This window comes from Poecilia reticulata, linkage group LG4 (genome assembly GCF_000633615.1).
Source record: "Poecilia reticulata strain Guanapo linkage group LG4, Guppy_female_1.0+MT, whole genome shotgun sequence".
Lineage (NCBI taxonomy): Eukaryota > Metazoa > Chordata > Actinopteri > Cyprinodontiformes > Poeciliidae > Poecilia > Poecilia reticulata.
Window position 1 is genome coordinate 838940 of NC_024334.1, and position 25752 is coordinate 864691.

Below are 25752 nucleotides of genomic sequence, written 5' to 3' on the forward strand. Positions count from 1 at the left end.
ATCATTTAAGTCCGTTTGCCAACAATATCTGTTAAAAGATTCTCTACCATGAGCGTTGTAACTTAAAGATGCAATGTTGCACATATATGCTGCTGCTGCAGAATTCATGCAAGTGTTAACTGTCTGTTGCAGCAACGGCCTGATTAATAGTGCCTAATGTCATCCTTACATCTGGACTCAGGTCTCAAGGTTTGGTGTCCTGCAACTTTTAGATCCATTTGAGTCACCTGAGTCTAAAGATTCATTATATCCTTTTAATGTTTCTAAATGTATGATTTATTGTAATGTTTGTGGTGTGGAACCAAGGAAGAATAGTCTCTACTATGACAGAGACTAATGGCGATCTTTAAATAACCAAATGAGGCCAAATAATGAGGAAAGTGCACATATGTGAACAAATGCAAAGTTTCAATTCCTGTTGTTGTAACATCGTTTTATTTTTACCTCATAATGCATGTAGAATACCATGACAGACTTGTGGTGATCGATGTGTCTGGAAAGAGTCCGAGTAACTCTCCGTTTCTGACCTTGATTAGATATAATGAGACTAAACCACGAGTCTACTGATCTGATGAAATGGGTTAGATTTTAACCTTGCGATGAATACTAAATACAAGTATTGACTCCAGTTTTACTCACATACTTATGCCAGTGCGCACACTCTAAGCTTTTAGAAAAGGCATGTGCTCGTATGCAAACCCACACACGTTCTTGGCCTCTGCCAATCAGACTTATCATTGGGGATCTTCAAAGCCCCCTTTGATCACCTCTTTGAGATCCATATTGATGAAAAAGTGCCAAATAGGATGTGGGTCGTAGTGTGAGAGTTGAATGATAAGACTGACGAGGAAAGACAGATTTCTAGTTCCGAATCACGACATATATTTGATGAATGTCTCACCAGTCCTGTATCTGTGAAGTAAACGGATGCTCTGTGATGACTTACCAAGGATAGTGAAAAACTAGTAATCTGAAACTTTGATCAATGGAATTAGAATTGCTCATCAATTGATACTTTGCTGAAGGGTTTTATTAAATTACTGGAGTTTGCCGAGTTGGGAAAGTCATTTAACCAGTAAAGACTGTTAGCTTCTTGTCCTAAATGCTTCTATTTATGCTCAACACACTCTTTGAGTTTCTTTTTCCTATTATCATTTGCTTTCTGAGATAAACTATCCAATATCTGACAGCTCACTGTGACGCAGCATATAGGGACACTGTGAGCAGTTTTGCTACAAAGATCATCTATGCAAGAAACTTAGGCAGAGAGGAAGTACACAAGGAGAAAAGACGGATGCCTCCAAACACCCCAACAAAGAAAAACAGCAATTGCTTTGTTGGAAAACTTTTTACTCCAGGAATAGGACACAATTGAAGTTTTGAACTGAAGGAAAGAAATAACTCAATGCTGAGCAAAAAGAACAAAATACAGTTTTGCTGTGGACTAATTCATTAAACTTTAAAGTATTGGTCTTTCCTGCTCTGATCAGCTGCTTAGTAAGGTAAAAGTAATAGAGATAATTAGAAATTCTTTCTTTTCACTTTAGCTGTGAGGAAATTATGTAAAAAGTCAAAATCTTTTTTCTCTCCTTTGGCCTTGACTAAACCATGTACGGCAGTCCAACTGAAAGCAATTTCCTGATGCAGTGTTCAAGGAATGGAAGGTTGCAAAGTGCAGCAAGCACAAAGAATGGACATCCTTGAGAGTGACGAAAGTGTTACCAGAACAGAACAACTGTCGTGAATCCAGCTTGAATGTATGAGAAGAGGAAAAAAAAAACCCACTGCTGACGTAATGCAGATGTTTATGCTCTTTAAAAAATGCAAGTTGACTTCTGTTTAACTCACGGATACACACTAACTCACACAACATGCGTTAGCACATGCGAGACGTGTCAACTGTGTATGTGGGAATAGGTGTTGACCTACCTGACTCTCTGTTCCATCTGTCATTATATCAGTGTTTGCTTTTGTGGCACTGCTTATCAACATGTGTGGTTAAGTTCACCTGTTGAACATGCAATGCATCTGTGAAGCTACTTACTGCAGATTGCATCAGCCTCATCCGAACCATCTGCACACTCTGGTTCTCCGTCGCAGCGCCACCTAGCAGGCAGGCATTGTCCGTTCTTACAGGCAAAGTCAGTGGTCGCACATGTCTTCTTTGCTGTGGAAATGAAAGAAATGTTTACTATGATAAACCTACAAAAAGAAATCATGTAGATAAAAACATTAACTACYGTCTTATCAGTGACAAATGTACACACTGACAGCATGTGGCAAAAATGAGCAGTAAAGAAACATTTTAAAATTCATTCAAAAAGGCCAATTAATTCAAATCTGACAAAAGCCAAAAGATAATCCCTGAGCTCCAATTCCAAACCRATTTTCCAGTTAAATTTTTATTTAATTATGAGCAAGTAACGTTTTGACTCAAACTGTTGCCGGCTGCGTTCCAGGTGCCGTGTTCACAAGCAGCTTGAGGGGCSTTTGATAAACTATTCTTTGACAAAGATTCTTTTTTCACACTGACTGTGGGTCAGGGACATTTGCTAGGTGAAATCACGTGTCAAAATGTTCAGATTCTGTCCAAACTATGTTTGTAATCCAAGATTTATTTTCTTAGCAAAGGACTGGATGTGCAAAATGTATTTTGAAGGACAAGTGTAACTTCTGCTTTTCTGCTCTGTACAAGAGAATATCTAATGTAAACATCATCCTGCATATAACTGACTGTATCCTTCTCCAATTGTTGCCTTCTCYTTTACATTTTCAACTCAAGAAAGACAATCTTTCAATGAAGGAAAAGTCGGAAGTTGCGCAAAACTTGCATGTACGACAAATCGTGCATCTGTGCTTTACTTTGAAAGAAAAAAATCAGACAGTATACTGTGAATGTACAAGTGTGTTTTAACAGTTTTATACTTGGCACACAGATTTCACTTGGTGTCARATTTCCTCATCTTTATAGGTTTATGAAAGATGTGTTCCCTTAAGAAAGGACACTCTACAATACTGGAGAATTTTGTGTTGAAAACCTTTACAGTAAATTTATTTTGATGAATGACAATGATTTGTTCCAGCCCTGGCAGTATATCCTCTTGTTTGTAAAGCGGGACCCTTATTAGCTTGAAGTTTATTGTGTATAGTGCATGACGTCCCGCAGTGTTGGTGTGACTGACAACGCATCTGGGAGCAATAATTCTGAAGTACAAGCATTGAAAACTGACACCATCGCAGCAGTGGCGATAGATCCTTTCTATATGTATATAAAATTTTGCTTACAATGTAAGGCGAAAAATAAATTACATGTGCACACGCTCACCAGCACACACACTATTGATTTTTATAAGAGAAAAGAGGCTGCTTGTTGGGGGCTGAAGACATTAGAGAGATAGAACTGAAGAAGGTGTAGGTCTAGAATAAATCAGCAGCATTTCCCCRGGGACTTGCAGAGTAGTCTGAGCTACAGACAAAGGTAAATAGAAAGAGCAGGATGGAGAAAACGGGGATACAGAGACAAAACGTGTGACGGAAATGCACTGCCGTTGCAGGGTCTCATGTAATGCCATCAGTCATCACAAAGGATCACATAAATCCCCTTCATTCCTACCAGCATGTTAGCATAAATCCTATCTCTTCCGGTCTGCTTTTCCTTTTTTCCATCTTTCACTGAATCTCTGCTTATAGCCTGATAACAGAGATTTGAGGAGCATGCAAGGAATGTCCCCTCCGAGGTAAAAAAAAAAAAAGAAGAAAAATAAAAGTGCAGTCAGTGGCATCTTAAATCACAATAAGCCTCATGTCAGATATCCATAAATTAGGATTTTCTTTCACACTCATGAAACATCAGCTGATGTAGGTCACCTTAATTTTCAAAAGCAGCTTTTTAAAATCAGAGGAAGGTGCAAAAGAGCRGAAGTAAAAGGCAGGGTTACAGTATCCAGTTTATAGGCACAAAAGACTCATTAAAATAAAGACGCTTGTAAATACAATCCCATCAGTTTCCAACAAATCTTTCTTTTCTCTTGGAGAACAAATGGAATTTGATTCCACTTGCCCTCTTAATCTACGGGTGAAAGRAACTCAAAAGCTTGTGTCAATCAGCAAATAAAATATGAATTTAATTAACTTTGGGGAAGATATTTTAGGCAAACGCATTCAAAGTTAAAACTGTGATACGACTATTCATACTACTCAGATATTTCGTGTAATTCATGTCAACCTGGAATTTTAATTATATTCTTTAAAAGGTCTCAAAAAGTCTTAAYTTAATTTAATTTAGTAGCAGAAAGCCTGTTTTCAGTACCAGCTCTTTCAGGTTCATATAGTACAGTCTATTAGGGAACTCTAAAAACATAAACACTTTTTTTCTTGCTCTGAACGTAAACAAATTTTACTCAATTAGCAACACAGATTCACATCAATGACTTGACTGAAAAGATGTGCATAACATGATTAATAACTGGAGAATCAAACAATATAGCTGGTCTAGAATGTATAAAGTCTGTTCATGTCTTTCAACGCTTCTCAAAACTTGCTGATGCACACGCAAACAGCTGCTTACATTTGAATTCTGATCGGCCAAGAACTGTCATATACCAGCGTCATCCATATGGAACAGTCTGAATCTAGCTTATGAGGTGTGAGAGTGAATGTGGAGAAAGAGAAGATGTATAAGCACTTTAGAAAAACACACACACACACACACGCACGCCATCATGCAGACACACACAGCCTACATACCATCCACCCTTCCACCTAGAGTGGAGACGCAACGTTTTATTTTAGTCCCATGACTCCTGATGGAAAAAGTGATGAATATTTATGTGGGAAACAGACACACCGTTGTAGCTCCTGGCAGATTTTATCGACATTATTGAGCCATCAATAACTTTGTTCACATTTAAATTGCACCATCAAATGCTCAATTCTGCCCCATCATCCCACTTCACTTGCAGTTCACTCAGGTATTTATTCTGTATGTTTTRCAGACTATTGTCCTGTTCGTTTCATGACTACGGCATAATGACATTCACTTTATTTACATTTATTTTGATCTTTKCTTTCCTGACAATGTGAATGCTAATTCACAGGTATTAAATAATGTATTCCGGACAAGTGAAGGATTATGCTGTTACAGGTATACATTATCATAAAGAGTTTTGCTRCATGTCAGGTGCTGCTGGCCTTTGSACCATGCATTAATTTGTTGCACCTCTAAGGACTTTCTCTGAAATCATTGGCATAAAGCTTAGAACAACTTGGTTTTGCTCATAAAAGTTAAAGTAATATCTAGAAACCACAGCACATAAAACTGATGTTATCTATTCCTGGCATYCTTCTACATGTGATCAGAAAGTTAGGAGTTTGTAACAGATTTTCCCGTTATGATCAGATAATATGTAAAACTAGTAACATTGAATATGAACATGCCATTACTCTGCAGACTACAACCTTGAGTGACAAAATGAAGTACAAAGGAATAGGGCAACACTTACAGTTACTGTGAAAAATACTCCATACACTTTGCCACAGTTTGTCATATACCAACCACAAACTTCTAGTATTTAWTTGGGATTTTATGTTGTGGACCAACAAGAAAATCAATAAAATGGAAGAAAAATGATACATAGTTGTCAATTTTAACTTCCTTCTAAACTGTAAATCAAATTTGGTGGAAAGAAAACCGCTTCRGCAGTCCCCAAATAACTAAAAAGAGTTCACTCCTGCAGAGTTTAATCTCATTACAAATTTAGTTCTCCTGAAGGAAATTTGTTAGAGAACATTATGAACAGCATCAAAAAAGACAAAGAGACACAGCTACCTGACCCRACAAATAAAAGCCGATACGTGACACTGATGTAGAATATCAAGCTGGACGTTTCACTTGAAAGACTTAGTAGAGACCATAATGGTGACTTAATGGATATTCTGACACAACACAGAATTGAATATTCATTCAGTGCATAGTTTACTAGGGATCATTTAAATCAATATAATGTAAATGTGTCAGACTTAGTCAAATCTCYACCACTCAATTAAAGCTTTTGGGACTTAATCTAAAGCTAGTCTTTATACCCCATAGAGAAATTGGGAACAATTGTTTTGTGCTCAGGAATCTTATGCAATTATATCACATGGACACACTGTCATTTTAAAACTGCCTTTATCACTTGTCCARAAGCAAATGTAATTTAATATTTTGCTTTGGGCTCAATTTTAAACTCTTACATTTCTAACTTTAACAAGTCCTGCTCTGATTTTGATACTCTTAATGCCACACTAACAGGTCACACAGTGTCAATTCATTGACATATCGGCAGCTCTACTGATGCATTASAGTGAGAAAGCACTGGGTAGATTAGCATGTTTTGGACACACTTCAGTCATCTACCCTTTAAATACATATCATTGTGTTAATGTTTAATGTTAATGCTCTGCTGACATTCAGCAACTGTCACTCTGAAAACCCCGGGGATCAATGAGTGACAAAGTCGACCCACTGATGTTCACCTCGAGTATAAACCAAACCTGCACAAGCCTGCAGCTTATTAGGATTCTCCTCTACGTATTACTGCCAACATGTTTTGGAACATTGGTTCAAGACGAGAACAGGTAAAGGTCATCCTGTTGCCTTGAAGTCATTCAATTTTCCATTTCGCTAGACACACGAAGTAAAAGGAATGCAGAAATAAAACAGTGACCGAAACATAAATAACTAAGGGAAGACTGTGTCACCTGTAATCTATTCACTCCAGATGAAAAAATGTGTATTTCCTTCTCTGAGACTTGCTACATGCAASTTTTACTTATCCATAAAAAAATAAAAATGAAAAAAAGTCTTATCTTTGTCAGATGTATTAAATGAGCCGAGTGGAAACCTTTGCTTTAGTTGCTTAGCAGCACATTAAGCTGGTTGATTCCATCTACTTACTATCAAAAATAATATTTAGCTCCAATTTATTTCTGGTCACCTGCATTGGAGAAAATCGAACCCTGGTAGAACAGCAGACATACAGATATTTTAAACTGCCAACAAATATATTAAATATATAAACATACAATATAAATATTTAACAAGAAGGAAAATTGAATAAATGATGATGCATGACATCATATCTGGGTGTACATATTCCATAATGGCTCGCAAAAGATTAAAAAGTGCACAAAAATGTAGATAAACAACCTGTAAATACTGTAACCGGTGTTTAAATTACTGTTTTTTTTAATTTTTTTTATTTGTGACCTTGTTGATCTAAAACCATATGAAAGCCTTGAAAACCAGCAATATATGGTCTTTAAACTCTATAAAGAGAATGTATTCATAAAACATGAAAAGCACCACCTGTATTCCCTGCAGAGCAAGTACAAAAATGTCCTGCAACAATGCATGCCGGAAAAAACAACACAAAAAGAAAAARATATGGTTCAGTTTTTCTATGACTGTGAACAACTATAGGGAGCAGGACCCTCAAAGAGCAAGCAAGTCAAGAGAGCAAGGGGAGAAAAATGAGAAAAACTACAGAGAGTGAGAAAGAAACGAGTGTGCTGAATGCTGGAGAAAGAGGAGAGGAAATAGATGGTCTTCCACATTGTTGTGATCGGTTAAAGAGCTAAAGAACGGAGCGTGTCAGATGGAGGAAAGAGGCCGTTAATCAGCGGATAGAGGTTAGACCACAAATGTGGGGGAGAGGAGAACATAAAATGTGATGGAGTAACGTAGACAAGTATAATGTTGGTCTTTTGAGGAGATTAAAGGCTCATTGAATTTCCCAATAATCAGTTGGCTACCAAGTCACTGTGAACAAGCAGAAACATCAATTTCACTTGGGAAATACTCACGATGGTAGACTGCAAGACGAGACCGGGAGAAGATTTTGCTTTTCTTTGGTAAGGTTGAACTTTACYATGTTAAAAKCTAAGTAACTCATTCACATACCAACTGAAAAAATACATGTACATAAAAAAGAAACATGAATAAAAGTGCTTTGTCCTCCAACTGACTGTAAAAAAAAAAAAATAGAAGTGCAACAGAAATGGAAACAAAGAGGTTAAAAAACTGTTCAAAGTTCATCTTTCTCAAAAGTATATTTAAAATTATCTTTACGTCACTCCGTACATTATCATTATAGTTTAATTACTTAATAAAAGACATGAAAACAAGTTAATAATCCTCTAAAATGAATTAGCATACATGTAAYAGTCTGTTTGTAGACTCTGACCCACGCACTACAAAGGCTGGCAATGTGACGTGAACCCCCGACCTGTATTCCAGGGAGCAGTCTGATCAAACACACAATATGCTGTGCTGCTTCCTGAGCATCAAATACCACCTACAGGTTCAAAGAAGCTTGTTACCATTTCATGGTCCCCTTCTTTGGGCTCAAGAGAACCAGACCTATAGGYCAAGAACTTTGCAAAAAAACATACAAAAAAACAAGAGAATCATTTATGTTGTGCACCAGATGTGAGTAGAACTGGGCAGGACCCAGAGCGCCYGGGTGACATTTGAATCATATAATCGAGTAAAAAAAAGATCCTGAAGACCAGCGGGGGGTAAGATCAAAGAGAACTGAAGAAAAGGTAGAAAGCAACTTCAAATACTMTGTAACTTCAAAACGACAAGGAGGCAAGACAGCTGGAGTTTTTTTTTTTTTCAGAAAGTTTATGTCCCTGGATTTCTTATTATTGCATGAATGGAAATTTAAGTAGGTGACTATTTGGTTCATCTCTATAAATTTGTGAGATACCTTTTCCTGAGAAATGTGCATACAAATGTGAAACTTGTTTGATTTTGGTGAAAAACAGAAGTAAATAAAATATCACAATAAAAGCAAAGTATGGATTTGATGGAATTGGGGAGGTTTAAGCCTAAATGCTTGCAGCCAMACCTGATAAAAAAGSCTCCTCAGACCCCGGCCTTAAGTCCAGATAGGGCTCTGAGGAGAGGAGGGTGGTTGAAATCGAAACAGGTTGGGATAAAATATTAATAGCTTACAGTTCACACAAACAGCATAACAAATACCCTCTTAAATGCAGGAAAACCATTACTTCTTGTTAGTAAGCRAATTGCAATAAAGTGCAATGCAGATAAAAATCATATGGTAATCATACACTTACTGCTTCTAAAGTAGGATGAAAAAATAATAAGCTGACAAAAGAGACTTTGAGGAAGAAAGACATCCAGTCACAGAGGCTAATCTCTCTTTTTTGTTGTGTGTGGAAAGATAAAACTGTTTACTGCCATATCTCTCTTTACCGATTTCAGAATAAAAACAAGTCGCCACACTTCCTCTGTGTTTCAAGCTCCTGCAGACAAATAATATGACTTAGTTCAATCTGATTTGGAGCAACATCCAGAGGAAGCTAATGAAAAAGCTGTTTTACATAATATTCAAACAAGTTCTATCACAGGGGAACCTAATGGCAAACAATAGATGCTTACGTCCAAGACAAGCTTACATTATCTGGTTTGCATAGTGGCCTGATCTTTCTTTTCAAATGAAGAAAAAAAATATGGGCCTGAGCTGGAAGTCAACCCTGTTTGCTAGACACCTTGACCAAATATTAGCACTTAAAAATGGCAGCCTAATTTCCCAGCACTTTACCGGATATTTCCTTCCTCAGCTGCAGACTTGACTTAAATATTYAAACTTYTGTTCTTTAAAMAATAAAAATRTAATTTTTGAGCTTCACTTCATACTTCATATTTCGTTGTGTGGATGATTCATTTCAAATCAATGAACACAAACCATCAGTTTCAATGCACAAGTGTGTGAAGTCGGTCCATATTCTGAGTCATCTTGTGGCTCCTGTTTGCCATCTATATCAAACTGAAAAAAATAAATAAATAAACAGAGGAGGTGCCTGAAGGTACCACAAACCAAACTTGCAATGAAGCCTCGACTTTGTTTCTTTTTTTTCCCTCAACTATTCCAGCCTTACATTATGAAGTGACCATAGTGGGACTTCATGTCTCAATATAAGCTCACAAACCTGAAAATCTTGATTGGTGAGTTTAACCTAAACAAGTCTTATGATGGAAACACTTACATRATAAACAGGTTTTTTAACTGGTTTGATCACTTTAGCTGTCTTCTAACATTACCTTGGCTAAGGAAACAAAGTTATTAAGCATTCTGATAAGATTGACAGTCTTGCAGGTTGTTTTTCATACAGCCACACTTTCACATCTTCCCAAGACAAGTTTTRCATCAGCCACATGTCACAAAGACCCTCCAAGTTGAGCTCTAGGCTTGCCCCCCCTTTTTATTGCTCTGTCTTACTTTCATGTCACATTTGATCTCCGCAAATTATTTTTGAAGTTGAAGGAAACATGAGCTGAATGAAGACGAGTAGATCCAAAGCACGAGGGATGATCAAAGACAAAACGAGGATGAAAAGTGTTCAAGTGGAATGAACATGGTTCCTCCAAATGAAAAGTGTCAGTCTCTGTCTGTTTTACTTTTATGTTCCAACATATACAGACAGTACTTTGCAGAAGTATTCATACCCCACAATCACTTGAAGTTTAGTTGATTTACAACTAGATACGTCAGTACACATTATTTGGGATTTTATGTGAAATGTCAACATAAAATACTGAATATTTTCAAGTTCAAGGATCAATACAGGCTTTTCTATTATCATCTTTTCAAATTTTTGATATAAAACATTTTTACCTTTGTATCCTTGTACTTTAATTTTTGCAGCTATGCATTACTTTGTGTTTTGTCTACCACATACAATCTTTTTAAATAGCTGAATCAGACTGTTTAACTGCAAAACCTGTAAACTTCCCACTTCTGAGAGGGAGGCAACTCAAATGTATGTAAACTCCACATATTTAACATGTGAAGAAGGTAGTGCAAATCTAGATAATTACAATTATTTCCTCTTTACCATATATGTCTTTCCTTTGTTTTATCTTTCTTTTCTTCTAGTTCCCCCTCTCCATTTCCTCAAGTCCTTTGGACGTCACACTTAACTTTTCTTTTAGACAAACCATCATGAGTGCAGAGATCTGAGACCAGAGCCCCTGTATGCTGCACTGGTGTTGCTTCAGAGACTGCTAATTAAGTCGCAGCACAAAAGGGCCCACCAAGGGAGCACGTGGTGGGGAAAAAACAAGCAGAGCCAGTTTTTTTTCCTTAGATTTTTTTCTTTTAGATGCTTTAGTCAGATGGGACCTTGTAACGGCTCTTGAACTCACATTTGGGATTATACAAATTATGTCCTAAACACAAAAGAAGCTGGAGTGGGCTGTACTCACAGACGTCTGGGTATGAGGTCATTTTTTTCAGCTTCTGTATCATTTATTAGAAATGACACATGCACAGCCACATCTCATTGTTCCTGTACYACATTCAAGCAGTACACCTAAAAACACTCCGACTCTACAAATCCCCACTAACAGCAGACCATTTAGGCGACATGCCGCTCTGAGGCTCGACCTGCATTGATTTATTAAACAACACCGATAGCAAACCTCTTACTCACACCCATACCTGCACTCATAAACACACACAGCCGATCCCCTCCCCCACGTCTTGCCCCAGTACTCCAGTCTCAGCATCAGACACTCTTTCCTAGACACAACCATCGCTTTAATATCATCAGCCATGAATCCTCTCAGTCCGCTCCACGCCACGTTCAAATCTAAAATCTCCAGTATTTGTTTTATTTCTCCAGATTTTTCAGAGTGTCTTTCTGTAGACAAGCTGTTGAAAATCTGTCTTTTGTCTTGATTGAAAGCAAATGATTGGATGACAGTGGAATATTAACCAAAATAATAATTGTGTCCGCTTTGACTCATGTTGGTATTTCTGATGTTCAAATTGTTCTTGGTGGGAATAAAACATTTTCTTGTACAGAAAAAAAAAACAAACAAAAAAGAAAACACTTCATTATTATTATACAATAACACACAGGCATTACAGTGAAAAGTATTGGTCCCCTTAAAGATTTCATTAGATTTTTGCTTTTGTCAGTCTTAAATGTTTTAGACAAAAAGATATCAAAGATAAACTGTGGAAATAAAGGTGTCACTTTCACATAATTATAAGTTATTTGTGGAGGGAAAAACGCTACTTACAGTAACCTGCATCTAATTGCAGTTTTCACCAAGCAGGGGCTTTAATCAGTTAAATCAGTTAAGATCCAACTTTTACATTGATGTAATCGAGAATTGGTCCAATATAGAGAGATAGATCTGTATTCATGTCATGATGGGCAATTCATTTTACACCCAGTAACAATAACAGCACACCAACCATTAATATTTAGTTTGAGGGTGTGGCATTAAATTTAATTGCTTCAACTAATGGAGGTTGAAGCAAAACCTGTCAATTAAAAACATATAGGTTCTGGTATGACTAAAAAGGTGAAAATCCTTTGTAGAAACATTTTAATCCACCTACTGTTTTAAATTGTGACAGGATCTCAATTGAAATTAAAGCCAGACTTTGACTAGGCCACTCCACAATAAGGGAGTGGACAATACCTCCAATTGTGATTTGTTGGAGTCCTGAAGCCTTAAAAAAAGCTTTCACATAATAGATGTCATTGACTTTGTTTCTCATGCGTTGTTGAAGTTCTTTAAATCATGACACAATAAGTTACTTTGAGCCTATGTCATGATGTCAAGAAGGGTTATGATTAGCCATGATTAGCTTTCACAGAGTGCTAGATTTTTTTTAGCTTTTTGGGAAATTTCAATTTTTGTGGTGTTAAATCTTATTTTATGATGTTAAACATTAACTGTGAGAAAAAAGCACAAACAGAAAAAAGATCTGTTGGAGGAAAACATCTTCAAGAGGCGACAGTGTACACACAAATGGACATTTTCTCATATGCACACATAACTGTCCCTTTGGATCTATAAAACCCTTGTGAAACTGGGGAAGGGGAGGTACAGTGTCATTTGAAAGCTCCGTTTGTCCAACCCTCTTGCGGTTACCTACACATTCAAAGATACACATAATCTGAACACAAATATTGCTGTGTGAACGTCTAAGCGGAAGACAACAGGAAGAAATAAAGATGCCCCACTGCTTCTGCCTTACACACTTTAAATGACAAACTATTCATCTTTTATTGCTTTCAAAGAACACATGCTAAATAATCAACAACCTACATTACTAAAGGTAATTAATACACGCACATTACGAATGTGGCACAATACATAATTGCTGTGCATGTGGCAGCACTTCTTAAAATGTGTAAAGTCGGATCTTTAATTATCATCCTAGTAAGTGACTGACTGACAAGCAGAAAGAGGCGATGCTTCAGGAGCCGCCTCCACAAAACACAAAAGAAAAGTCTTGTACCAGCAAACAACATTCCCGCTGGCTGTATGAATCAGTGCTCACTGTGGGTCTTCTAATTCCCTTCTTGTACAGCCCTGCACTTCCTCCATCGCCATTCAAGTCCCTAACCAGCACACATGCCGCGCACTGCTGGTCAGGCCACGTGACGGCTACTACTGGGCTTATTATCAAAAATCAGCACTCGCCAGAGGGAGTGGCTGGGGACAAGCAGGGGAGGAAGGAAGAGGGCATTCCAATAAAGCCTGCTGCACATCCTCAGACAATCCTATTGTTGATGCTGTAAAAGAAAAACAATTTAAATTCCAAATGATTTCAGCTTGGAAACAACAAAGAGCCTCACAAAGGTCACCAGGATCATTTGTGTGTCTGTGTGCCTTTAGTTCCTTAAAAATCACAACAGAGGTTTTATGGTGCCGTTTATTTTAGCTTCAGAAAAATATAAATGAAGGTTCCAACATGTTTTTAGTTGCTTTGACTGCCCAGAAGTGACAGTAGAAGGCAATCATCATGCTTTTTGTTAGATGCTGACCCCACCCCTCTCACGATTCTGTTCCTCTCCCTGTTAGGAAAAAAACACACACACACAGGAGAGCACATGGCATTTTCTCCTTTGTTTGTCTCTCATGTGGCTTTATTTCCCGTTACTTTTATGGTCCTCTTTCACCTTTATCTTCAGCTTTGTACTCGTCTTTCCCAAATTGAAAATTGTCAGCTGCCCCTTTTGTGTCTGCTCTGCTTTTATTAGCTGATTAAATTTACACACAAACAAATTAAATTGTCAGTAAATGTGAATAAATACTCTGTGGGAGTATCCTCACCTTAGCAAAGCATCGCAAATATGTTGGGTTTAAGTAAAATTTGATGTTTATCTGCAGATTTTAAGATTAAATATTTGTCTTGATGCATGTGTCTTTTTTTCATGCTTAGACAAATGGTCTCAGTTACAGCTGTAAGAATTTTGACAGAAAGATTATCTCAGAAAAGAAATGTAAACATTACATCTATTGAGCCTTTCTTGTAGTTTATTTGAAATAAATTTTTGCATTTTTTGAGCATGCCATAAATGAGGTAAGACAGGTGAATCTCAATAATAAAAAAATAATAATAATTGAAATTTTTTTAGTAATTTGATTAAAAAAGAATCCATATTATGAATTCACTATACACCTCTTTAAGAGATGAGTAAATATTATGAACCTCGTGTTTTATGGAGAATATATAAAAAGTTGACATCACATTACAACAGAGCCAAATGTAGCTCAGCAAGTGTAGTGATTCAATAATGACAGAGCTTCATTCTTTAGTGCTCCAGCTCCGTCTCAAGCCAGTTGATATTGTCTGAGTAATCATATTTTCCCTGCTAATCCCTTCAAGGCCAACATACCCCATCATCGTCACCCACATGAATGAAGTTCAACAATGACTAAGCTCTTTTCATTTTGTCCTCAAAGCTGCTTGATTTTAGAACATTACGAACGAGGACAGAGGGAGAGCTGGTGGGAGTCATTGATTTATGAATCATCCTACTCCATGAGCGGGTTAAAGGAGCTTTTCTTTCACATTTAGTCTGATGACATCTCAACTTTACCCAGACAGGGTTCTGGAAATGGTGTTCATTTATATGGGGAGATTTAGTCAAGTCAAGTCAGCTGACCAAAGTGTAAAGTCCAAAATACGACATTTTGGACTTTCCACTTTGATAGAATAGAAATAAAATTAAGTTTAGAAAAAATAATAAGACAAATATAAAACTGGTAAAGATTTCAAAAGCTAATAGTATGAATAAGAATCAAACAATTTTGAAAATTTACCAGCAGTAACTTTCTTCCATCCTTTAACTTTTCTCATTTAGGCAGAGAGCCTCAAGTTGATCCCAATTTTAAAGGCTGGCTCCATGTACGCCAAGTCAGCTCTTTTTAGAACCTCAATATTAACAAAGATTATTTGAATAGAAGTGCAAAGATGAATAAATTAGCTTTCGCTCGACCCACAATGAAAATGTTGAGATTCAGATTTATTTTTTTTTAACATGGCAAAAGCCTGCTTTGGTACCAGCTCAATGAGACGTTTTCTTGAGTCTTCAGTAAGAAGTGTAAAATATGATCTATACACCAAGGTTGTTTAGGTCCATGTCTGCTGCCCAGAAAGCAGATATATGGTCTGACAAAAAGAAAAGAAAATTCATATAAACAGATAGCTACTAACTAATGTTCCATAAAGATTCTAGCTGGGGTTTGACAGAAGCTGCATCTTTAAAGGAACTCGAATATAAAAATGAACTGAAAATCTAAATCATCATAAAAAATGTTGCAAGTAGGACATATGACTTCATATATTTGGTTAAATTAATTGCAAATACATAAAAAAAAAGAAACATGGCAAAACAAACCATTAAAAGATGCAGCTACAAACAAGAACGGATTCAACAGAAATGACCTAAAGTTACCTTGAACTGAGAAGCTCTTTTAATCATCGTGGGTATCAGGACCACGGTGAAGAAATAACTGCCCTCCAGCTTCTTCCTTCTGCATGCTTTCCAGTCACCTAGGTGTATCCACGGATACCCCTGGCCACCAGAATACAAATACAAAGCAGACGCTCGCTTCTTACCCCCATTACCACACACACACACAAATCCTAAAGAACCCTGTCTTCCCCCTGSGCCACCACATCTAATGCCTTCCCTCTTCATTAATTGTTTTTTTAGTTAAAGATGGTAACAGAGAACAGTTTGATAGCAACGGAATAAGGAATTTTCTTCCAAAAGATCTATTATGCATCTTTGAACTTTCAAAAGACGCCCGTCTTAAATATTTCTGCTTTGAGGCGAGAGATTGATTTTTACTCCACAGAACAACCTGTTTTTTTTTTTTTTGTAAGTTTCACTCTGGCTTCACCTAGTTATCCAATTTTGGGCATGTGTGCACAGGGGTTCTGGGTTGCTTTTGGATCACTTTCAAAACCAAACAGAGGCTAGATGAAAAAAAAAAAAAAACTTCTAGCAGGTGCTCTTGGCCTCACAACATAATATCAGACTAGCCACTGGCCAAAGTGGAAATCGAGTGGTGCCAGGAGGGCAGAGACGGAGAAGCAAAGCGTGGGTGACACTTGGTGATGGGGTGGGCAGGTTTTTGGGGCCAAGCAGTGTGCAGGCATGGCTTTTTCTGTGGCACAGAACAAAGCCGACCTCTTCATAGTCATCCAGAGATGCAAATTGCTCTTCATCAAACTTTCACACTTGGCTTCCAGTGAACAAAATGAAAACCCTGCCTGTTTGGCGAGAACTGCCAGTAAAACTCACATCCTCTGTCCCCTTTCAGCAGAGAAATTGGCACATTTTAGATGAACAGCAAGGTGGGCACACATACACACTCCCACACCTTACAGAGTCAGTTTTACAGACAAACTGAGCATTAAATAACTCATACACCCACACCACTCTGGGTGCAGCTTTCTTTCCTCTAGCTGTTTTTTAGATTCGGCATCCCAGAGGGAAGCTTGCGATGAGCCCTGCGCAAAGTAGGCCGGGCAACAACCATCAAAGACATCCCTGCCAGAGGGGTATTTAGACCTCATCAGTCTCATCCCAGAGGCTCCTACAGGTGAGGCAGAAGGGTGGGTCTGTGTGGGAAAGGGAGATAACAAGAGAAAGTGGTTGCATAGCCTCCTGTGCGTACTGTGTATTTACAAGACAGGTAGCACTGTCCTTATTTTGCCCCTTCCCCCCACACACACCTTCTTCCTTTTGTTGTCAACTTCAGATGGGGATAATCTGAAATGTACAGCTTTAAGCTCACAAAAGAACCGTTATTCAGTGAAACACTTAATTCAGCAGTGTTGACGGAAAGAAAAGAAGGTCAAATTCATAAGATAAGAATACCTGAATAGCATCTCTTTAGAAGGCCATCTCTAAGGTTTTGTTGCTTCAGTTTGGACTGGAGTGTCTGTCTGTGTTCTGTGCAGCTTGTGCAAAGCACCAGAGGGGTTGTTTGAACCCATTTCCCCACCCAAACGTCTGGCTAGCTGTTATGATGATCTTACATTTACAAGGATTCTTTCCAAGAAAAAAAAAAAAAAAGACTGAAGAAAACATTTTATGAGGTGCGCCTTGTTTATGCCAGTTTGGACACTTCTTTGTTTTCAGAGCTGCCGTCATTCTTCATGGAATTAATAGATCAAGGTGAAGGAGATTTTGGTCCACATTATGTGAGCATCAGACTTAAGGCAGATTTGTTGACGCCACATAAACAATTATAATTTCGTATTCCTCCAAACTGGACTGAGATGTAGTGATTCTATAAGCCACTAGGGTACAATTAATTCAATGTCATTTTAGCTTATGTACTTGTTTTTATCACACTTATTACATGTTTGTTTCTGCACTTGCCACTTGATAAAGTGTATTTAAATGAACCACACCACATTCAATCAGAGTATTTTATTTTTTTTTGCAAATATTGCATTAGCTTGGGTAAATAACTAGCAGCATATCAATTTACTACACCAAGTAACAGTAAATTGGTAGGATTTAGGAAAGCACAAACATTGCATTGTGGACCCTAAGAATATTTAGTTAAAATGCCTACTCATCAATGTCCATTTTAGGGCAATATTTATTTTAATTAATTTGGCTAATGTACATGGCATTACATAGCTTGTTCTAACAGCCACTGGCTGATTAATTAACTAGAAGTGAAGTGCAAAAAAATTATCTTATTTATTTTGGTTGTACTTTTTGGTGTTTTCTTTTAGTGGGTTTCCAAGTACCGTCAATAATGTCTTCCAATAACACATCATTACAAAGTCAAATTTTCACATTTCAGTAAACGTTTCACATTTTTCAAACACGAAAATATGGTGGACCGCTGGAAGACTGCCTTAGCAAGTTTTCTGGTGAAAACCCTGCAGTCAAACATCATATATCTCATTTTATTTAGCATACTTGACAAAAAGGACTGCATATGGCAGAGGACTTACTGATTAGTATTCTTTAGAGACAGTGTGAGTAGACAGGCTTGCAATCAGAATGCAAGAAAGTCCTCTTTCAAATAGGGAAGCAATGAGGGTGAGGGGAATGAGACAGCTAAGTCCTGTCCAACATGTAAACAAAGCTTCAAACACCGCACTTACAATGCTGCACAGTTTTAAACCACAAATGGACGGGAAGGCAAAGAGATGGCCTCTCCATTTCTTTTAAGGTGCATGCAAACCTCTTAAATGCTTTTAGGGGCAGTCAAGGTTGCCGTTTTACTTTTCATGGAGAAAGTAAACATCTTCTAAATGTTCCATCTGAAATAAGCGAATGCAAAATGTTCCATCTGAAAGAAATCAGCGAGAGAATACAAAGGACAAAAGCACCAGAAGTCATGACCATGAGCAAAGAGAAGACAAACAAAAATCCTTAGAATCAGGATCACCTCAACATGCATAAAATGGCATCTTAATTACAATTTAATTGATGAACTGACTATAGATGAAAGAAAATAGATTGAAAAATATGTTACTTCTTTATATCTATAGAATCTTTGCTTTCAAGAAAGCTCATTGCTTATTATTGTAAATAACCAATTACCGGAAACAATTTTGTATAAAAATCTGTCAGTTATTTGTTGTGTGTTAAAGTAATACATGAGTGCATGTGAAAAATATATAGTTTTTAATGGCAATAAGCTCTGACACTGACCAATGTTACTGCTATTTAAAAGTTTTTGTGCACAATAAATCCAATAATGTCAACAGAATAAATTGCAATATAAGTGAAGGTTCCAGTTTGATTTTAATGCGACTATATCCAAACAGGTCCTACTGAATCCTAAGACATTTTACACGTGATAGAGATGTGTGATTTCTAAGGGGAACTTGGAACTTCCTCCCGCATCCACTTCATTCTTCATGCCCCTTCCTGTCTCTTTGTCCCCCTTTCCCCCATCTGTCCATCTTCTTTCTCTCCCTGCACACTAAACAGTCTTTTTGTGGTCTGTCTTTGATATTGCCTGACTGGGGCCTTTAAGGCCTGACAGATAAGGGGCCCACAGGAGCCGACTGGTTCTTCATAAAGGTGTGGTGAACGAAAACGAGGGATAGGTTGCACCCCTTTAGGCCTCCAGAGGAATAATTTACAGCTCGGCCACAGCTGATTTCCCCCACTACTACCAACGGGTCTCCAAGAAAGGCTATGGAACTGCAGCTCACCAGCAGGGAGCTGAGCATGGCATCTTTGAATCATACAGAGATGAGCTGAGGGTTGGAAGAGAGGGGAGGAAATGGTCTGAATTATTGAACGATTGTCATAAAGACGAGGAAAAAAACAACTTAAATTGAGAAACACTGTGTATGGATGCATACAACTGTAAAACAAAAGGAAGTTTTACTGCATCTTATTCATGTGTCTTTGCAGGAAGGACTGATTCACCTTCAATATTGTGATCATATAACACAAAGTTTAAGCTCTATTCACTTTTATAACCTTGTCCAACTTAATACTGAGGGGAAATAACCTCAAATCTCCAACCAAATACTTTAAATCCACATCATGTTTTAGATGTTTTGCAACTATAATCCTGCATCCAAGACGACATTAACAAACTTTTGCTCAGAAGTAAAGAAGGGTTCATTCTTCTGCTGCTACACTACAAACAATTGGTTTCAAGTTAAGCATTGGTACTAAAACTCCAGTGAAACAGCTTCAATTAAAACGTGTTCTTAGTAATTAGATTTAATTCAATTGCAACCTAATTAAAAAATATTGATCACACGGCAGTATATGTGCATAAAAAAGACTTTGGAGAACCCGTCTCAATATCATTATAGAGGTCATCATTAGAGGTTCATTGAGAAATCACCTGGTTACCGGAATTGGACGATTTTCAGTTATGTCCATGAGCGGAAACGGACTCATCACAAATTTGGTCAATGTGCTAAACGGAAGTGCTAACTAGTGATGTTAACAAAAATCTGGTAGTTGTAAGCTGTTGATGCTGGAAGAGGAGTTAGTGTTAGTGTTTTTCATGATTAGCTATATGTTTAAATGTACTTGTAGGTAGAAAGAACATGTAAAAACGTAAAAGTTTCTACAAGAATTTGGGACATGTCTGTGGTCCATTTATACTTGGAGAGATAGAGAGCAAGGATTTCAGTGGAAAATAGTCTCAGACTTAAGGTTAGAATCTACGGTATCTGCGACCAAGTTTATAAAAAATATATATAATCCAAGTTATGCTAATAGCAAGGTCTTGTCTTTGTTTTAAAATAACCAAAAATGGCAATTTTACAGCCACTCCCATGTCACACATGTCGTCTCGTCACTTCTCCTTCTAATCTAATTAGAATTTTGATTGACATAACTTTATTATAATGATTATGAATTTGTGATGAAATCATTTTTTAAATCATTATATACTAAAAGTGAAACTTTAGGATTGTCCCTCTCTACTTACTCTACACAGACATTTGCATCTGCAGAGAACCACGAACCTCTAAGCCACATGGATACATATTCCTTGCATCTTTGGCTGAGGGAAAATATTTGCTTTGACAAGTGTCTCATACAGCAATGTCCTCATTTGTATGGAACCTAACCTTTATGGTGTGCACTAGTTCAGTACTATCTGCATAAAACCGCATCTGTGGAAAGCCAATTATCCTCCCAGTTGCAGCCCACAATATTTCTCAGACACTGCCCACATCAATGCTGAATACACAAAAAACCAACAGTACWGGTTGTAACAAAACTGGTCCAGATCACAGAGCAGCAAAAAACAAGGACATTTCACTGAATTTCTCATCATAAGCCATACAGACTGTAAAGACAGAAAAAAGAACTAAATGTACATGTATTTAGAGATATGTRTGTTTATTTTTTACTTTCTGCCCATTCAGACATTCCCATCCATTTCCTTAGTATTTTATTGGACTGCTTTAATGAGACCATGTTGGGACAAATGYTCCATRTCTCTTTACAGGTACTTCTCACAGTAGTTTGGTGTCATTTTGCCCCATTTCTCCTGACAGGTCCAGAAGAACTGAATCAGGTTTGTAAGCCAATTTGATCCAACACCTTTTCTTCCCACAAATGTTGTATGCGACGGTGATCAGGACTTTATGAACACAACAAAACATGGGCTTTGTCCTTAAGCCACTAAGCCATTGTCCATTTGGAAAATCTATTTGTCTCTAACCTTTACCTACTTGTCTGGTACCTTGAGATGTTGCTCCAATATTTCCACATAATGCCAGTGATTTTGTGACCAGACCCTGAACCCGTCCATCTCTGGGACATCTCCTTCCTGAACAATATATTGTCTGGATTTTAAATGTTTGGATGGATTAATCTTCAGTTATCTTTGATCTAGACTCAAGGACGAATCCGATTGGTGGAGATTCACAATTCTCTACCAGATTTCTTTAGGTTTTTTCCATATGACACAAGAAAGTGCTTGAGATTTGCCATAACCTTCTCRGCTTCTCAGATTTGTTAAAGCCAATGTTACCTTAATAAATGTAAAGCTTATAAGCTTCTATCAGTACCTGCTTGCATCAAAGAAAGGGGAGAAACAATATTGGGTTCCACATATCTATGTACAAATCATTTTTTTAGTGTTTCATTTTTTTTTTTTTTTGCTGTACATAAACTCAAAGGCAACTAACTGAAACAGCACTAGCTTATTTTCCTGCTCTTCTGGATCTGAAGGAAAGGAGCTCATTAGACCCCATTGCCTCTATATTCACTTTCAATTACMAAAGCATCACTCATCTGAACCTGCAGCAGAATGCCAAGGTTTGAATGAAAAAAAAAAATAAATAAATAAATAAAAAGGAAAGTAAAACGGCATGGATAGGTGACAGATTTGCTTTAGTTGTCTGATTAAGCTTTTAGTTCAGAAAAACGGCACACATTGTATTCCAAAGGCAGTCGGAGGGCGGTGAAGTGGTACAGAGAGAAAGCCTAAATAGCTGATATTTTGTTCAAAAAGTCAATCTGACTTCATTCTACGTCTCAAACAAAGGCATTTCCGTGGCAGCAAAATGACCGAGTGTGTATGTGTATCGGGGGGTAAAAYACCGCTAAAACCTTTTCTTTAAGCCTGTTTGGGAGAAATGGTTTGAATGGAGAGGGGGCAGGGAGATGCCTGTTATTAGCTTCCCTTGCTCCACCCCTCCATCAATCCATCTTCACTCACAAACACAAGAACACACAGAGATTTCCCCAACTTCAGTGAAGCATGGAAGAATCCGTCTTCAGCCTTTTTTATTCCTGGGAAAAGCTTATAGATCTTAATTGCATTAGTGGGAGGTGTGAGAGGCCATAGGGAGCGTCCAAACCCAATGAAGGCGGAACAGAAATGGAATTTGATCTTTAAGCGAAAGGAGAATAATCCCTTCGCTGACGGTTTAGAGTTGATCCCTCCGTTTTCACTTTCCCATATTCMCCACTTTTCATTTCCATTTTTGGTCCCAAAAAGCCGCCTCACAATATCAGTATTGGTTCTATAAATGACTTCAAGTGATGGTCGTTTCATATAAATYTGATAGAAAAATCTGATCTGGCATAACATAGGCATGGCTTTTCACTGAGAATGGGAAATATTCAAGCTAATAAAATTATTTTAGTTGAACTACATGAAGATCAAATATGTTGTAATTTAATTAATTCTAAACATATATTATGTACTTCTAATCTCTTGGTCAAATCATGACTAGATTATATTACAGAAMCTCTGAAAATAGTGCGCCATACAATTTGTCAAACCATACATTTGTTTAATTCTGTTTTCAATTCAGGCAAAGGCATTTTCATTTCTCCTGTCCTTTTATTTCTGATTGCCATTAGCCACCAAGAGCTCTACTTGTATGAACTAAAAAAAGAAAACAATCAAATTGCTGATTGAAGAAGCTTGCTTAAATATAGTCAGAGGTTTCACTTGAAAACAAAAATAGGGTCAATAYATCACTGCTTTAAGCAGGCAATACTTTCTGATATAGCGTTTTTAGTTAAAGATCAGAAGTGGAACATTTAGTCAGTTTTGTGCAAAATGGTGCAGCATCAATAACATAGGTAGGTGTAAAAGGTGTCAAAAGCTCTGATAYGTACCTGCTAATGAGACTAGCAATGGGATATGACACCAGGCTATAGCCCCACATATTTAAAGGTCACGTTTTATGAATACGCATTGACACACACAAAAAAAATCAAAATAAACTACACATTATTTTGGAAAAAAAAAATCTCTACAGCAGCTTTTTGTTAAGAGACAATCCTTTTGAATTCCACAAAAAAATGCAAGAATTACAAGACTATTCCTATTTATACATCCAATTCATAACACAGCCAAACTCATGTTCATTAAACATTTATACAGACTGATTTTTAAAAAATCATAATTTCTTATAGATTCTACAAAATATAAATCATTATTACAAAATATATAGAGGCAAATTGCGGATTTCTTGCTTCCTCCAAACAGAGCGGCCTTTGTTCAGAGAGGAGGGTCTTAAGTCAGAGTCTTAGCCCTCCTCAACTCCCTCCCAACCTGCGCAGGGTGACAACTATAGGCTTGAACTCTTAAGATTAATGCTGTYCCCCATTCTGTCCCTAACGTGGGCCAACCGTTTTATAAAGGCCTCCTCCCCATCACTTAGACCAGACATTCGCACATACACATCACCCACCCTCGCCTTGGCAGGCAAGCGCAAACAACTCGTGTGGAATGTAGCTTCAAATGCGGGGCAAGCGAAGAAAGGACTATAAAGGCCAAACCAAAACAAAAGAAGACAGAAAAACATTGAAGTGTAATGATGTTGTGCATTAATATTTAAAATTTCTGATGGTCAGCTTCAYATGTGAGGGACAGGATGAGAAAGAACAGTAGTTATTTGGAGAATTGATGATCCCAGCAAAAAAACATGAAAAAAAATGTTAAAAGTTCTTTGTGAAAAGGTTARAAGGTACATTACTTAAGGAACTATGCAATTATCAGCCGATCMGATGTGGGCAGTGACAGCCCAATTTGCACAGCGGGGTAGAAGATAATGAATCTCCCCATCCTTGCAGGGGCTTTTCTTCTTTTTTCGCTCATCTCAACCACTGGACAGGGAGGAAAATGATGAAAGCTGGAAGATRGGAGGAAGAAAAAGCCAAGAAAGTTCCTGAAGTAGATCGGTTSCAAATACCACTGGAGGGAATGCCAATATATTCCTCTGAAGTCCTGCATTTTATGAACTACTAAAAGCGCCCACCMAGCAAATTTGGGAAAATACAAATTAGGAGCATGAAAGGTAGTCAGCATGTTGAGCTTTATTTCTTTTTTTTTTTTTCTGGCCAAAATGTATGGAAAAGAGGTGAAAGAAAGGTTAGGAGGTATATTGGTAATATAGTGGTGTGACAGGTATCAATGATTGTTGGCTGCAGTTGGGGTAATAAGCACCTTTAATGGCAAAMACAGAGATAAGCTCTGCTCTTACACAGCCCTTTGAGACAAAACCACTCAATACTCCTGATTCAAACAAAGGAGTAGGTTATCTGCTGAAGCCAGCAAGAAATACACTTTTTGAGAATGTAYTAAGACAAAAACAAAATAAAACAAATAAAACATCTCCATCCGTTTTCTTTTGAAAAACACTTAAATACAAACTTCAAAACACTGAACTCTAGAGACAAAAAGAGACTGCACACACCTGAGATGAACTGYAACTTGATAAAGTGTCAAATAATAATAYGAGACAAATAAACTAAGACTAAGACTTTAAAGAGCAGCACATGTAAAAATGCAAATATGCCGTGTTGTGCATTTCTGCATATGCTGCTCTTTAAACACAGACAGTCTTGGTTTATTTGTCCCATGTGAGGAAAACACAGAGGTTTTGCTTTGATGTAGCTGCTTGAAATCCTTATTTTCCTTTCTAAACCAATCTGAGAGCAAATATACATACAGTGAAAATTGGCTCTTAAAATTCCCATGCACAATGTCCACAGAAAAATATACACATTACATAAARAATCTACAACCGAAAACTAAATGTAAAATAAGAAGCCATCAACAAACACTCTGCATTGTAGACWCAGGGATTACAGTCATTTATGAAATGAGTGTGGATGTATTATTCATCTAGCAAGTATAAAATACACTGACTAACGCATTTTGCTTCAATAAAAAAAACAAAAAAACATAGAACAATCTCATTATTCCAGAAATTATATCTTAAACTGTTTAAATTGTATTATTTTATATCATGCTAACTTTAAAATGGATAGTGGATGTTCAACTCCTGTCAAATTTGGCTTTTATTATAGAGAGATTAAACTACAATGGCTAAAGAAAATGCATAGATGGTAAACGTAGCAGTTTATCAAGTCAGAGGCCTCCAAAGTGCTTTTTGATACAATCAGTCATTCACCCATTCATACACACACACACACACACAC

General features: G+C 37.3%; 1 protein-coding gene across 4 annotated transcripts in view; it reads right to left on the reverse strand.

Annotated features, from left to right (window-relative positions):
• Window positions 1-25752, reverse strand: part of lrp8 (low density lipoprotein receptor-related protein 8, apolipoprotein e receptor) — a 161073-nt gene that overhangs the window by 85685 nt on the left and 49636 nt on the right. For all 4 annotated transcript variants that reach the window (XM_008406182.2, XM_008406181.2, XM_008406179.2 and 1 more), the window contains exon 3: window positions 2045-2167. In XM_008406182.2, the coding sequence (XP_008404404.1) occupies window positions 2045-2167 (123 nt within the window). The remainder of the gene's footprint in view (window positions 1-2044; window positions 2168-25752) is intronic.